This window comes from Pongo pygmaeus, chromosome 6, assembly GCF_028885625.2.
Source record: "Pongo pygmaeus isolate AG05252 chromosome 6, NHGRI_mPonPyg2-v2.0_pri, whole genome shotgun sequence".
Classification (NCBI taxonomy): domain Eukaryota; kingdom Metazoa; phylum Chordata; class Mammalia; order Primates; family Hominidae; genus Pongo; species Pongo pygmaeus.
This window is the reverse complement of record NC_072379.2, coordinates 156,726,026-156,742,398: the sequence shown is the minus strand read 5'-3', so window position 1 is coordinate 156,742,398 and position 16,373 is coordinate 156,726,026. Positions and strand designations below refer to the sequence as shown.

The following is a 16,373-nucleotide window of genomic DNA, read 5'->3' as shown; positions in this document are numbered from 1 at the left end:
TTCAGGTGGTCTTTATTTGGGGAGGAGGAAAAATTGTTTCCATCCGTCTTTTTGTTTCCTAAGCCACTGGACATGTATTTAGATGCTGAAACAAAGCGTGGGCGTTTCCTAGAACTCCAGGTCATGTTGCTACTTTATCTGCAGCATTAAATGTGTACTAAGGGCCAGGGTGTCACTGAGGTTTCATCTTTAAAACAGGATTAAACAGTCTCAGTAAGGAACCGCAGATCGCATCCATGCCACACACGCCCTCCGTGCACTGGCACCACCTGGATTGGGCACCCTGGGGTGGGAGATGCCCCCTTCCTCCCCATTCTCAGTCCTAGATGCTAACAACAGGTCCTGACCCAGAGAGGCTCATAGTGTCTCTCACCTAGCGCTCCGATTCCATCTAAGGACTGTCCTTCTGTCCTTGATGGGAAGGGAGACCTCGTCCCCACCAGCCACACAATCACACCCCTCCACCTGGCAGGAAAATGCAGCGGGAATATTCAAACTGTAACCAAAGAGGCAGGCACTCCGGGGTGTGGTGCAGTGACCAACCTTCCATCCTGCCCTCGGCTATCTCCGCTGGCAACAGTGAGAGACCGAGGACAGTGAAGTGGGCTCGTCCCCAAATCAGGTAACTCCTAAGCAGTGCCCTCCAGCTAGAGGGGCTTGGTTTTGAAGAAACAAATATTGGATGATATTTGTTAATGCATAGGAAAGAAGACTTGATTTAGGACCAGCGCAATTGGGAGAGTGCCGGGGGATTTTGCGGTCGGGGAGAGAGACTGGGCTCGTCTCTGTCCATTTCACATTGCTATGAAGGAACACCTGAGGCTGGGCAATTTATAAAGAAACTAGGTTTTTGGCTCACAGCTCTGCAGGCTGTATAAGAAGCATGACGCCAGTGTCTGCATCTGGGGAGGCCCCGTGTGTGTGCAGAGCTCAGATGGAGACAGAGGAAGCAAGAGATGGCATGGAGGGAGGGCCAGGCTCTTTTTAACAACCAGCTTTCATGGGAACTGCCAGAGCAAGAACTTGTCCCCCACCCCAGAGCATTAATCTATTCATGAGGTATCCACCTCCATGACCCAAAAACCTCCCATTACGCCCTACCTCCAGATTTCAACATGAGGTTTGCAGAATCCAATACTCAAACCCTAGCAGGGCTCAGCTCCAAACACCACACGGGCAGCGGGGCTTCCCAGCCAAGGAGCGGGCTGGGATGAGTGGATGGAGAGTTACCAAAAGGAAGCCTCAGGGTCAGGGGATTCTGGCTAAACCCACCTAACAGGGTTCTTGCTGAAGGCAAGCCAGGGTGACCGTCATCACCCAGGGATGGTGGAGGATGAGGGACCCAATCAGATATCGAGGGTGAAAAAATATCAAGGTGATCAGATATCAAGAACTGGGGGGGATGGCTCTTGCTAAACTGACTTTGCAGGATTCTTTGCTGAAAATGTACTTTTACAAGGACATGCACAGACCGGCCTAGAAGAAGGTTCCGAAGCCCAACTAAAGGTCGGTCAAGCAGAGAATCTTTACACCTTTGTTCTCTTCTTTCCTTTGAAAAATGTAAGTTCCCGTTCTTGTTTTGTTGCCTTTTGCTCAGTAAGGACCGGCAGCGTCACCAGGTGGGGCTTGGTGGTGGAAGAGTTCAGCTGGATGTGAGGCATCAGGCCTTTAGTGAGGGGAATTTAGTTTCTACAAAAGGAAAAAGAAAAATAGTTGAACAAACTATGAACTCCGATTCTGAGCCCAGAGGGCAAGCAGTCCAGAAGCTTTCTAGCTGCTGGGCTGATGCATCTCCGGCTGGAGGGGAGCAGGCCGTCGTAAACCACAGGCTCCCTGGTTCGGGCTGATGCATCTTCGGCTGGATGGGAGCAGGCCGTCATAAACGACAGGCTCCCTGGTTGGCAGTTTGGATGCCATGAAAGTTGTCCCTATGAGCGCTGAGGTTTATATCAAGTCGTCCAGCTCCAGCTTGCAAGGCTTCAGGAAAAAGGCAACAATTCCAAATTTGAAGAATGGAAGAAAATGGGAAATAGTAGTTTGGAAAGTCGTAGTCAGATGTTGGAGGGAACAAGAAGAATTCAGGATCCATTTCAGACTGCAGGTAGGTAGCAAAACCTCAAAGAGGCCAGAATCTAACAGTGGATGCACTATAGTTTTCTCCTGAAACATAATTTTTCTCTCTCAAATCACCTTCATTTCTAACCAAAATAATCAAAGTTAGACTGATTTGTTTGCAAAATAAGTTTAGTCTCATAAACTTGTCTTATTTGTATCACCGCAGCAAGAATAGTGATTGACAGGCTTTTTAAAGTTTGCTTTGCTGGAACTTTTGATAAAGAGTCTCAGACTGGACCGGTAAAGACTCTTGAGGCTGTGAAGACACACCAAGGCCTTGCTTCAGGCTGATGTGTAGCACCTATAGATTTGGGCTAATTCTGTCTTCTCAAGGTACCCAAAATGTCCTGTTTCCTGGGCCTGCCAAGAAGTGACATCCCTTACCACCTGTAAAACTGGAAACGGAGAAGCTTTTCCAGTGGGGGCTTTACTGGCCCCGTAAAGTCAACCTCAGTTTCTTAAAGTTGTCTAGTCATATCTGAAAATATGACATACCAGTCAAAGCCTTGGTAATATAACCAGCGTTTCTAGTTATGTCTTAGTACAAGGACAACAGATTCTTACTGAACTTATGCAAATAACTATATTGCCACAAAAATAAGAATACTCACAGTTTCTGAATTCTAGATGGATCAGGTAAGTAGAAAAAGTAATTGTTTCAGTTTTTATTCACAAAAGTATACTGAACTTCTGTAAACTATAGATAGGGTTAAAAAATCCTAATTAAAATAAAACATTTAAATCAATTAATACAAAAAATTTAAAGAACCACCAATGTGTCCAGCGAAAAATCATTCTAAACTATTCTCATCGATGTATTTAGTCCCATGTAATTAATTCTGTCCTGCTTGATCTTAGTTGACAATTTTATGAACTCATTGGTTTCTTCATTAGAGTTCTGGAAATTCTTACCCAGCCCAGCGGCATCTTAAATTTGTCAGAAACCAGTATTTCAGAGTGCTTCTCAGAGTATTTTCCATGATTTTTTGAAGAAGAAGTAATCTTGGACTGTAACTAATGGCAAATACTTTTAGAGAAGAATTAAAATAAAAGAATAGCTGTCTATGAATGACAGAGACTTAAAACAATCATGGTTAAAAATCTGATGAGAGTTTATTTTAAAAATGATGTGATTGGCAAGGAAATTTGGTTATTTGTGTAGTATACACATCTTAATATAACCAAAATTTTGACTGATAACACATTAGATTTCTAGAAATCTCATGCAATTTTTGGAACACTCATATCAACAACATATCCATAAATATAACTCACAGAAGATTTATTTGGAAATGCTTCCTATATAATTTAACATATAAAATAAGAATAATTATTTAATATTACTCTATTACAAGGTGAGAGACACATCTTTTGACCTTCCAGGGGCCCAACTGGAAAGTCCCAAAGTTAATTTGAGGTCACAAAGACTTAACTCAGAATTTGATTTTGGGACATTTGTACAAAATGTCAAAAAGCTTAAAACACTTTATTAAATATGATATTGATTAATCAAAGCGATAAAATAAAGGCAAGTACAGAAAGTTACATAGTTGTAAACAAGAACTTAGTTCTTTTAATATTTAGAAGATCCACTTTTCTTAAGTAATCAAAGACCTAATAAAAGACAATATGAAACACAAGAAATTATCTTGATAAAACACAAAATATTTGTTTCCTAGGTCAATTACTTAAAAGACAAGGAAACTCCTTCATAGTCTCAGATCAATACTCCAAGAAAAATTTGTCATTTTAACAGATAAGACCAAATTCTACTTTTGCATCAATGTACAACTAAAACTAATTTTTCATAAAACCTTATAAGTGAAGTTATCCATTTTCAGTCAGTTTTGACCACACAAGATAAGATTTTCACAACACTTTTACAGCCTCTTTTTTTTCCTTTCACAACTGACATGCGTCAAGCAATTAAGCAATTCATTTTTACTATGCATTCCACTGTACGGCTGGATTTATAATTTTATGGCCTTAAACATCTGACAGAGACAACACAAACCTGTCCGGCAAAAGCAGACAAAATTGTATGTCTGTATTATATTTAATGCTGACAATTTTGAAGGTATTTCTATTTTTATTTTTATCAGTAATTGTAAAACTAGTTTATTTTTAAAGAATTACTCAAGTCACACGAGCTAAAGGGCAATTAAGTTTGTTTCTATTTTCTGAGATAATACTTTATATAGTGCTTATTTTAAGCTAATCAAATAGAGCTCTTTTATATATGTTGGGAGCATCACCCAGAGATAGAAAAATATCCCATACACATAACATATATATATAGATCCACACTTAAATGTACAGACGGATGCAAGCAGATCTTTTAATTTTTCAAAATTTTAGTCATGAGGCAGTAAAACAGACTAATACATACAAACTCATTGGTTTATCTCCACTTAATATTTTTAAACAAATTGTGTTTCTGATGAAAATGGAACAAGTTGAAGATACCTACTTAATAAGGGATACAGCTATTTACCAATATTTGTGGAGAAGGCCTTTAAGATTTTTCACTTCCCCAGTTCCAAACAGTTTCTTTTTCCTCTTTTCTGCCTCAAGTGGAATTTTCAAGACACTCTTGAGTCCCTTGAGCCCCCAGTGGATCCCTTTAGACCCCACTAGGAGTCTAGAGTTCAAGTGGGTGAGGGGCTGGACTAGGGAGGGAGAGGAAAGGGCCTGGCAGGGGTGGACAGAGTTAGCAGAGCTCAGAGTCAGCCGGGGTGTGGGAAGAGGGATTCCAGGTGACAGAGAAGTCCCCATGGGAGAAGCAGGAGCTGGTAGAAAACAGACAACAGAGAGAAGGGGGGCGGCCTCACAGAGAGCCAGGAGGAAGGTACTTCCAGCCCAGGGAATGAGAGACAAATCCCCACTCAGGAAAGAGAGACAGGCGGAAGGACTTCCAGCCCAGGGAATGACAGAATAATTCTCACTCAGGAAAGAGAGCCAGGAGGAAGGTACTTCCAGCCCCACAGTTACCTTCCTAAAGAAGCCTGAGACTCACCCAGCCTCAGAGAGATATTCATACCTGAAGAATCTAAATCTGTACTGACTACCTTCAACAGACATTTGGTTCAAGAGTCTGACTCACCAATGGACCCCACTCAGTCAGGAGTGAAGACAAAGCTTCAAAGGCGTACACTTAGGATCCTGGATAAGGGCCCAGGGGTCCCATGGTGAATCTGATTCTGTCGGATCACAACACCATGACTGTTAAAGAAAAAATTATTCAATGATACCTGTTAAAAGCACATTAAGGAAGACTTTATTCAAGACCAACAAAATAGGCGTAGGGGCCATGACAACGGGGCCTTGCAGTGGGGAAGGGAGGCTGGCTCAGCTCCAAACACAGCACAGGAGGTTGGGGATCCATAACCAAAAAGGAGGGTAAGGGTGAGTGGATGGAGCGTTACTAAGAGGAAATGTCAGGATCAGGAGATTCTGGCTAAACCCACCTAACAGAGTTCTTCCTGCAGGCGGGCCAGGGTGACCGACATCACCTGGGAGGTGGTAAAGGGTGAGGGACTTGATCAGATATCGAAGGTGACCAGATATCAAGGATGGGTGGAGGAACAGTTCATGCTAAACTGACTTAACATGGTTCTTTGCTAAAATTGGATTTTACAAAGAAGGGCACAGATGAGACTAGGAGAAGGTTGAAGAGCTTAGCTAAATTTGGGCCAACAGAGCAATCAGGCAAGATAAATAAAAGGCAAAAAATCAGTGGCATTCCTATACACTAACAGCACCCAAGCCATGAGCCAAATCAAGAATGCAATCCCATTCACAATTGCCACAAAAAGAATAAAATATCTAGAAATACAGCTAACCAGAGAGGTAAAAGATCTCTACAACGACAATTACAAAACACTGCTCGAAGAAATCAGAGATGACACAAACAAATGGAAAAACATTCCATGCTCATGGATAGAAGAATCAATATCGTTAAAATGGCCATACTGCCCAAGGCAAATTACAGATTCAGTGCTATTCCTATCAAACTACCAATGACATTCTTCACAGAAGTAGAAAAAACTATTCTAAAGTTCACATTGAACCAAAAAAGAGCCTGAACAGCCAAGGCAATTCTAACCAAAAAGAACAAAACTGGAGGAATCATATTGCCAGACTTCAAACTATACTACAAGGCTACAGTAACCAAAACAACATGGTACTGGTACAAAAACAGACACATAGACCCAATGGAACAGAATAGAGAACCCAGAAATAAAGCCACACACCAACAGCCATCTGATCTTTGACAAAGCTGACAAAAACAAGCAACAGGAAATGGACTCCCTAATCCATAAATGGTGCTGGGATAGCAGGCTGGCCATATGCAGAAGATTGAAACTTGACCTCTTCTTTATACCACATACAAAAATTAACTCGAGATGGATCAAAGACCTAAATGTAAAACCTAAAATTATAAAAACCCTGCAAGATAACCTAGGAAATACCATTTTGAACATAGAAACTGGCAAAGATTTCATGACAAAAATGCTAAAAGCAATTGCAACAAAGGCAAAAATTGACAAATGGGACCTAATTAAACTAAAGAGCTTCTACACAGCAAAAGAAACCATCAACAGAGTAAACAGACAACCTACGGAAGGGGAGAAAATATTTACAAAATATGCATCTGACAAAGGTCTAATATCCAGAATCTACAAGGCTCTTAAACAAACATACAAGCAAAAAATAACTCCATTAAAAAGTGGGCAAAGGACATGAGCAGACACTTTTCAAAAGGAGACATACATGTGGCCAACAGGCATATGAAAAAATGCTCAATATCACTAATCAGAGAAATGCAAATCAAAACCACAATGAGACACCATCTCACACCAGTCAGAATGGTTATTATTAAAAACTCAAAAAACAACAGATGCTGGCGAGGCTGTGGAGAAAAGGGAACACTTACACATTGCTGGTAAGAGTGTAAATTAGGTTCAACAATTGTAGAAAGCAATATGGAGATTCCTCAAAGACCTAAAAACAGAACTACCGTTTGACCCAGCAATCCCACTACTGTTAAATACCCAAAAGAATAAAAATTGTTCAACCATAAAGACACATGCACACATATGTTCATTACAGAACCATTCACAGTAGCAGAGCCATGGAACCAACCTAAATGCCCATCGACGGTAGACTGAATAAAGAAAGTGTGTACATATACACCACGGAATACGGTGCAGCCATAAAAAAGAATGAAGTCATGTCCTTTGCAGGAATATGGATAGAACTGGAGGCCATTATCTTTAGCAAACTAATACAGGAACAAAAAACCAAATACCACATGTTCTCACTTATAAGTGGGAGCTAAATAATGAGAACACGTGGACAGAAAGAGAGGAGCATCAGACACTGGGGCCTACTTGAGGGTAGAGGGTGGGAGGACAGACCCAGGGCAAAAAAAAAAAAGAAAAAAAAACTGTTGGGTACTATGCTTAGTACCAGGAGACGAAATCATCCGTATACCAAACCCCCGAGTCAAGAGTTTACCTATACAACAAACCTGTACATATACCTCTGATCCTAAAATAAAAGTTAAAATATTCTTTAAAATAAAAATAAATAAAGTCGGGCCAAGCGAAGGGTCTTTGTCAGTGTCCACCAACATGCTGGTGTTCCTTTCTTAAGAAGCCCAATTCTCAATCTCAGTGGATTGACTCCCAGCTGCACTCCTGTGGGTGCAGTTTCTCAGGCTTTCCTTCCTGAGTGTGAGCCATGTCGGAACCCTGCCTGCACCTCCTGGAAGCTTCTGCTTTCCGTGTGTCGTGAGAGGTTGCTGAGACCCGGCCACCGAACATCTTATGTGAGCATGTATGACAATATGAAAGCTTCTCATGATGAATGCATTTCAGAATTTAGGTCCGAGGGCAATAGGGCAGGCTGAAATGCCATGTAAATATTCCACTCCTGATACAATTATTTAGAAATGCTGGACAGAGTGTACTAAAATAACTTTTAAAATATGTAGCCAAGCTCTAAAGAAAGAGAACTCCTCAAGGTCTTATTCCAAAGAGGGAGCTGGAGGTCAGTGTGGGAAGGATGGTCAGGACTGAGCCCTACAAGGGCAGGCGGCCGGGTGCCAAACACGTCCACTTGGCATCTGCATAAATGGCTTCGGGGAATGTTTAACAACCAGCTCCCCCAAACAGCAGACTCACAGAGATCATGCGATCTACAGATAGAAGATATGTAGCACAAAGCTTACAAATAACAGCACACACGGTGCTCTATTTTCAATTTCATGTAGCCCACGGGTTCTCATAGAATGCTCGCTCCGATTTTCATGGAACTCTTGTATCCGTATCCAACGTATGATTGCAACTGGGGAATGAGTGTCGTTCTGACATGGTGTTGGTTAACATCATTTACCTGAACAGGCAAGAAGAGAAAATAGAATATGTCAGAACTTATTCCACGTCACTCACGAATGGCCCAAGCACTTTTTTTGCCAAATGGGATGATAGTTGCCAAATCCTGAGGGAAGATGGTCTCTATTTCCTCATGCTGTTCACAATGGAAGGGCTACAGACACCACACACTTAAGTTTAATCAGCATTAGAAGTGTCTTCTTCATCACTTATTAAAGTCTAGACAATCAGCAAAGCAAAAGCAATGCCCCCGTCTGTCGTGGCTGCCGACTTCTGTGATGCCAACGCACCCACTGTGAATGATTTCGGCGAGATGGGACAGGCAGCCGGCAGCCTGCCATTAGCATTTCCACCGCACAGGCTCAAGAGCTGGAAATAACCAGAGGCTATACAACCACTAGGGACGATGACAAGTGTAAACAAAAAAAATCATATTTATTATCTGTGTTTTAATATAATTTGTCGGTTAATATAATTAAATGTTTAATAATGGCTGTATTTAATAAGCTGCCTACAAGATTCCTATAAACTTAACAATCTGCCCTGCAAGTCGGTCCGAGCCGGCTGCCACACACTCTGTCTCAGGACCCCGTGATAAAGAGCAGACTTTGGAGGACAGCCCCGTCCCGCCATACAGGAAAAAATAAGTCCTACATACCACAGGAGGGTGTGGCGTCTAGCTTACCCTCCCCACGAGGCACAGGAAAGCCAAGACGAACTATCAAGGTTGAAACTGATCCAAGCCCCGTGAAACCCTTGGGTCCCCAAGATAAGTAAAGGCAAAATCGCTCAGTGCCCTTCTGCAACCCCCAGAAAAGACACCCCCTGAAGATGAGCTCCTAATAAACAATCACAAAGCCCACGGAGGATGGACTCTGTCAGGGACAGTCGTCCAATGTGAAAAAGGTGAGAAAACCGGTTTTACCATTTTAAATGGTATATAAAAAGAATAGCTGCGTTTAAAAAGAGAACTAGACTTGAAAAAGAACCAAACAAAACTTCTAGAAATGAAACCAAAAAGGAACAATTATTTTAAAATTAGAGGATACGTGTTCACATGATACAAGCTGACCATAAAAATTCAATGTCTGGGTAAAATAGAAGATTGGCTAGGGCTGGAAACTCAGTGAAATGGAAGACAGGGCTGAGAAACCCACTCATAAAACGAAAATATGCAAGAGAGGTTGGGGAAATACAGAGGGCAGGAGCGGGCGCCAAAAGAGGAGGGCCGTCGGTGCCGAGGCCCTTTAGGAGTCCCTCTCACAGCACAGGCGGGCTCTGTGGACCTCCTGTGCCTCTCTCCACAGTGGGTCCTAGCCAGGGACAGCTCTTATTTCAGCATCAGTCCGCATGTCCAGCTCCAGTTCCAAGTGGGCGGAGGAGACTTGCCGGAAATTTCTATTACCCAGACAAGGCTTCCTTCCTGGCTGGTGCGTGTGGCCTGGGACGTGCACCCTGTCCCGGGTCGAGAGGGCATTGAGACAGCATCGAGACCCCAGCCACAAGGGGGGCTTTCTTCCACCGACACAGCTCTACACTTGGATTTCTAGCATGGCCTTGACCGGGAGGCCACAGACGCAGAGGTGCCTCGAGGGGCTTCGGGATTAGAAAATGCAGACACCCAGGAGGCAATGGGCTAACCAAGGAGTGGGGAGGGCGCAACCTTGTCACCCCACTTTACAGTGTGCAGGCCCTGAGCTGCAAACTTTGGCCATGCAGCTTGTGTGGACGCATCACAGGCAGGGCAGGCTGGCGCCCTGAGTTCACAGCGGGACACTCCGCAAGGTGCCAAGATGATGGTCTCGTCCCTCCCATGTGTCACCAGGGCCTGGGGCTTGTGTTAGGGGCTCATAACCATTCACTGTTTCAACATAATGGGGCTGCTCAGCAAGCGATTCAGTGATGATTTTTACAAAGTTGTTGCTTAAGATATTTTTTTTAATGTGGTGAGACGTGATCTTACAAAAAGAAAACGAAAGATCTGTGTATTGTAATTCCGTGCATAAGAAATGCACCAGGCCAGACACAGTGGCTCACACTTTGCGAGGCTGAGGAGGGAGGATCACTTGAGCCCAGGAGTTCAAAATCAGCTTGGGCAACATGGTGAAACCCTGTCTCTACAAAAAAATAATAATAATAATACAAAAGTTAGCCAGGCATGGTGGCACACACCTGTAGTCCCAGCTACTGGGTGGCAGGTGGTGCTGAGATGGGAAGATTGCTAGAGCCTGGGAGGGAGTTTGAGGCTGCGGTGAGCTAAAAGATGGTGCCACTGCCCTCCAGGCTGGGGAACAAGGCCCTGTCTCAAAACAAAAACGCAAAAAAAGAAATGCACCAACTTAATAATGAGACCATAAATCTGTTTTCCTCGGGGTCTTGGAATGGGGTTTGTTGGAATTTCTTGGAAATGCACATACATGCACAGAGGCCCACACGCCTTGTGGGTAGATGAAGTCTCATTAAAGATGCCCACCTCTCCTGGGTATTCTGAGCCCTCATGTGTGAGGTTCCGGGCCTAACTCTGAATCTGGCCCCTTTGGGGCCATACTCGCCTCTGCTGTCACTCTTTCAACCCCACTGCCGGCACCACCAGCTGCAAACTACCTTGGGAAGGAATCACTTCCCGACACCGCACACCTGCTCTCTGCTGGAATCGGTGCGAGTAAGGAATTTTCCATCCTCCTCTGAAAGCCCACGGTCACACTCCTGACCTGGGAGCTGCCGCAGCCCTGCTGGTGGGTGAGTGGACTGTCCGGAGCCTGTCTGCCTCTGTGGCCAGGGTCCTGCACACATTGCTTCGGGGCAGCTGGGTGTGGTGGCCCTGAGCACCCTGCTGCTGGGTGGCTGGAAAGCATCTAAAGTGAATGCGGCAGGTCAGAGCATTGGTCCTCAGACTCCGCAGAGACCAACATGTCCACCATTGCGTAGGTGTGGGGTTTTTCCTGCTGAGACCTGGGACTGAAATGGATGCTGTGAATATATGTTACTGGGCTGTGTAAACTAATAGGACAGCTCCCGGAAGTTTTATTCTTTTTCTACAAAATTAACTGAATACTTCTTAACAGCAGACCTGCACGCCCACTGTTTCTCTCCACTCCCCTCCCCACTATCTCCGTCTCTGCTGGGTTCCTCCCGCTCTGGCTGCTCAGCGCACGCAGGAAGCCAGCCCAGGGCGCTCCCTGGGGAAGCACCAGCCACGTTAGACGGAGCCTGTGTCTTGTGCGTTAGTAATCAAGGAGAGCACTAATAAAAAAGACCCTCATAATGAGCGGAATAGACATTGATTCAAAGAGTTTATTGGAATAGAAAATGAGGATTTGATTATACCTTTGTTCCTAAACAATGGCTGGGTTTCATTTTGTAAAGGCATTTGTTTAGAAACTGGTCTTAGCCATTTACGTCGCTCCATTTATTAGGCACACTTGACGGTTTAGGGAATTTGCTTTTTTTTAATTGAGTGCAGTTGGTAAATATCACGGTGGGTTTTCTGGCCATCAGGTCATTTCTCTGTGGTCACCTCCACAGGCCAGTGCTCAGGGGAGCCGGGAGCGTTTGGCCTGCACCACACAGCCCAGCCCTGGGGGCGTCTGTCCTGCAGCCCAAGACGTGCGCTCTTCAGTCTGAAGGGGACGTGTTCCACACGTGAGGGGCCAGGCGAGGTGGAGAAGCTCCCGTGCTCTCTGCGGCTCTCCTGCTGCCACCTCTCTGGGTGCAGAAAGCCTGCGGCTGTGCGCACCCCACTAGCGGCCGAGTGGTCTGCAGAGGCAACGCTGGCTGGTGGCCTGGTCGGCGCAGAAGTGTGAAGCGGTCCTGGGAGGCCTCCAGCAACCAGAGGTGCCCGGGATGTGGCCATCGCCAACCCCACCACGCAGCTCCTGAGGGCACGCAGGGGCTCTGAAGGAAGGCTGAGACTGGCACGGGAGTGACGTCAGGCCTCAGCATCAAAGGAGACAGGAGGAAAGGCCGGCCACATCAGCTCCGAGTCGGATTCCACTTCCACAGCCCAGCTCGCCCTCCCTCTCTTCTCGCTCTCTGTTTTTTAATTGGCACACAATAATTGCACCTGTTTCTGGAATACAGGGTGGTGTTTCGACGCCCGTGTATGATGTGGGATAGTCAGATCAGGGCGGTTCACGTGCCTGTCACCTCAAACCTTTGTCAGTTCTTTGTGCTGGGAACATTCCAAAGCCTCTCTTCCAGCTCTCTGAAAACATACAATAAATTGTTGTCGACCACAGTTGTGTGGAGCGCCAGGAACACTAGAGCTTATTCTCCTGTCTGGCTCTAACTCTTAGCCCCTCCTCAGACTCTGGCAACCACCAGTCCATCACCACCGCCTCGAGGTCAGCTTTTTTAGCTCCCACATATGAGTGAGATCCTGGGGTGTTTGTCTTCCTGCACCTGGCTGATTTCCCCAATTCCTCCAGGCTCATCCATGCGGCTGAAATGACACGATTCCTTTCTTCTCTGGCTGAATAGTATCCACTGTGCCTGCACACCACATTCTTCTTATCCGTTCGTCTGTTGATGGGCACTGAGGTTGATTCCAAATCTTGGCCATTATGAATAGTGCTGCAATGAATAGGGATGTGCAGATACGTCTTTGATATACGGATTTCCTTTCTTTGGGGCGTATGCTCAGCAGTGGGACTGCTGGATCCCAAGGTGGCTCTATTTTTAGTGTTTTCAGGAAACTCCAGCTGCTCTCCGTAGCAGGCATCCCCACTTAACATTCCCTCCGACAGTGCACAAGGCCCTCTTTTCCCTCCGACAGTGCACACGGCCCTCTTTTCCCCGCGACAGTGCACACGGCCCTCTTTTCCCTCCGACAGTGCACACGGCCCTCTTTTCCCTGCGACAGTGCACACGGCCCTCTTTTCCCTCCGATAGTGCACACGACCCTCTTTTCCCTGCGACAGTGCACACGGCCCTCTTTTCTCCACCTCCCGGCCTTTGTGATCTTCTGCCTTTTTGATAAAAACCATTCTAGCAGATGTGGGGTGGTATCTCATTATGGTTTTAAATTAGCATTTCCCTGAGTGATGCTGGGTCTTTTCTCGTATACTTTCTGGCCACTGGTAGGTCTTCTTTTGAGAAACATCTACTCGGATCGTTTGCCCATTTTTCTTATTTTTTATTTTTTTAGTCCATGACCTGCTGAAATTTGCCCATTTTTAAATCAGATTATTTTTGTTGCTGTTGAGTTGGGTGAGTTCCTTGTAGATTCTGGGTATTAGTCCCTTGTTGGATGAAGAGTTTGCAAATATTTTTTCCGATTCCTTTTGCTTCTCTTTCAAGGGAGAGTGTGTTACACACACAGTCTCTGCCTCCTCTCTGTCTCCATCTATCTCTTCTTCTCTCTCTGTCTCTCTCTGCCTCCCTGTCTCTTCTTCTCTCTCTCTCTGCGTTCATCTCTCTCTCTCTGCGTTCCTCTCTCTCTGTGCCTCTCTGCCTCCCTCTTTGTCTCTTCTTCTCTCCCTGTCTCTTTCTGCATTCCTCTCTCTCTCTTCTCTCTGTCCCTCTCTACCTCCCCCTCTGTCTGTCTCTTCTCTGTCTCTGCCTCCCTCTCTGTCTCCATCTGTCTTTTCTTCTCTCTGTCTCTCTCTGCCTCCCTCTCTGTCTCTGTCTCTTTTTCTGTCTCTCTCTGCCTCCTTCTCTGTCTCCATCTATCTCTTCTTCTCTGTCTCTCGCTGCCTCCCTCTCTGTTTCTTCCCTCTCTGTCTGTCTCTGGCTTCCTCTCTGTCTCTGTCTCTTCTTCTGTCTCTGTCTGCCTCCCTTTCTGTCTCCATCTATCTCTTCTTCTCTCTCCATCTCTCTCTGCCTCCCTCTCTGTCTCTGTCTCCTCTTCTCTCTCTGTCTCTCTCTGCCTCCTTCTCTGTGTCTGTCTTCTCCCGGCAGCCCTGAGCCTCTCTCTCTATTCTCTGGGGTATCTACTTTGAAGGAAGCCATTGATACATAACTATTGTGGTCTCGATTTTCTTAAAAAAAAAAAAGTAATCTCACTACTTTGCAGTCATCCTTCTGTTTTTTAGGATTAGACGTTCTCTGTGAAAAGGTGGCTGTGAACGAAGGGAAGTCGGGGAAATCATAGACTCTGCAGCCTTGGGCCACGCATCAGAGGCCAGGAGCCCCACAGGGACATTGGGGCTCCCAATGGCTGGCAGCTAGGCTGCTGAGGGTTCACAGCCAGGCCCCTCTCCATGAACGGCGCTCAGCCAGATGCCCCCTGGCCCATGTCAATGCCCTTCCCAGGGACATGGCCCACCCCATGACTGGTCTAAGAGGAGCACGAGGCCCTCCCACTGGACCCTTTTGGGACCACCCTGTGGAGCCCTCCAGTCCCAGAGCTGCCTCGGGATTCCACGGAGGCATTGCTTGCAACTGTGTGGCATCTGGACACACGACATCTGGACTTTGCCACCCTGGCATCGTGCTCCCTCCCTCAACCCCTGCCCCGAACCCCCGCGGCTGTCACAGCCAGATGGCAGGAGTCGGGGCTCCTCAGGCCAGGCCTGGGGACCCTCCCACTCACTCTCAGAAGAGGGCCCCTGAGCCAGAGCTGCTCCCATGGGGCGGAGCAGAGGAAGGTGTAGCTGCACACACTGAAGGGTGAAGAGAGAGGAGCGTCTGGCTGGCCAGTCCTGGAGACGCCAGGGTGGCGGCCAGGGCAGAGCCCGGAGGGACTGCAAGGGGACCCTTCCCAGTCTCTCCGCACCAAGGTGGCATCCAGCCTTCTCACCCTGAGCTCCTGAGCCCTCTAGGAGGCGGCTCTGCACACTCCAGGCTCACTCTCTGACCCCTGTAGCCAGGTGCTGGCCCATTATCCAGAACAGGAGCCAGAGACAGAGGCAAAGTCCAGGCAAGGCTGCTGTCCCCAGGCCCAGGCTCGGCACCCACACAAGTCCCCAGGGCCCCTCACTCCCCTGCAGGGTCCTGACCAGACCCTGGCGTGATGCATGTCCTTCAGGCTCTAGGCATAGACTTTGGGTACAAACCCAGCCCAGCCTAGGCACAGACTTGGGGTGCAAACCCAGCCCAGGCATCTGTCTGGGAGCCCCGACAGCCTCCTCAGCTCTGTGTAGCCCCCAGCACCTGCACATCCCAGCACAGGCTGGGGCGGGCCGAAGTCGGTTCAAATGGTCCGTCCAGCCATGTGGCCACAGGGACCTTCCTTCCCCTCTTGGAGCCCGAGTTTCCTCTGCTGGAAAGTGGGACGGTGGCCGCATGAGGAGCAGCACCTCGCGGTGCACCGGGGCTGGAACCACTCCACGCCCTCACCTTCACTCCTGTGCAGCCTGAGAGGCAGCCGGAATTCTCAGGGCAGCAGTGAGGCTCCACCAGGAAGTGCACTGTTGTCTCTACTCTTTTTAAGCAGCCAGTGTTTGCAGAATGCTGGTGCCGGGCAGGGGGCCAGTAAGGGGATGCCAAGCCTCCTGCTTCGGCACAGCTTCCAGCTCTGGGACCCCACGTCCCTCCCCTCCCCAGCCCCCCACCATCCCTGCTGCCCATCTCACAGCCTCCCACACCTGCAGCCTTAAGCCCTCGCCCTCATAGAGGAGGCCAGGCCCTGTGCTTCTGTGGACAGACAGCAGCCTCGAGGCCTCTCTCCTCCCCATGTGTGTCCATCAGGCCTGACCTGGACTTTTCCAGCAGAGCAGGAGCTGCCGGAGGCTGTGGGTTTCTGAGTGTGCCTCAGGGCAGTGTTTCCTGGAGCAATGCAGCTCTCAGCAACCTGCTGACGTTTTTCTTACCTCTGGTCTTTTACCTGTTTTGCAAACTTTGTCTCCAAAGTTTTTGTCAAAAGAAGAGAAAGAAGAGAGTGAGATGTTCAGCAGACATCTGAACACCTTGGAGTGGCAA

The 16,373-nt window shown here is 47.0% G+C and overlaps 1 protein-coding gene across 1 annotated transcript; it reads right to left on the bottom strand.

Annotated features, from left to right (window-relative positions):
* Nucleotides 1-11,951: 11,951 nt before the first annotated feature.
* Nucleotides 11,952-13,498, bottom strand: LOC129041670 (uncharacterized). Its single transcript, XM_054497097.1, has one exon. It carries the CDS (start codon nucleotides 13,496-13,498, stop codon nucleotides 12,773-12,775), a length of 726 nt encoding a protein of 241 aa, XP_054353072.1. The 3' UTR covers nucleotides 11,952-12,772.
* Nucleotides 13,499-16,373: the final 2,875 nt, after the last annotated feature.

Excerpts from the sequence above, each read along its gene's own strand:
- LOC129041670 (XM_054497097.1), bottom strand. The coding sequence starts at position 13,498 with ATGGTTTTTATCAAAAAGGCAGAAGATCACAAAGGCCGGGAGGTGGAG.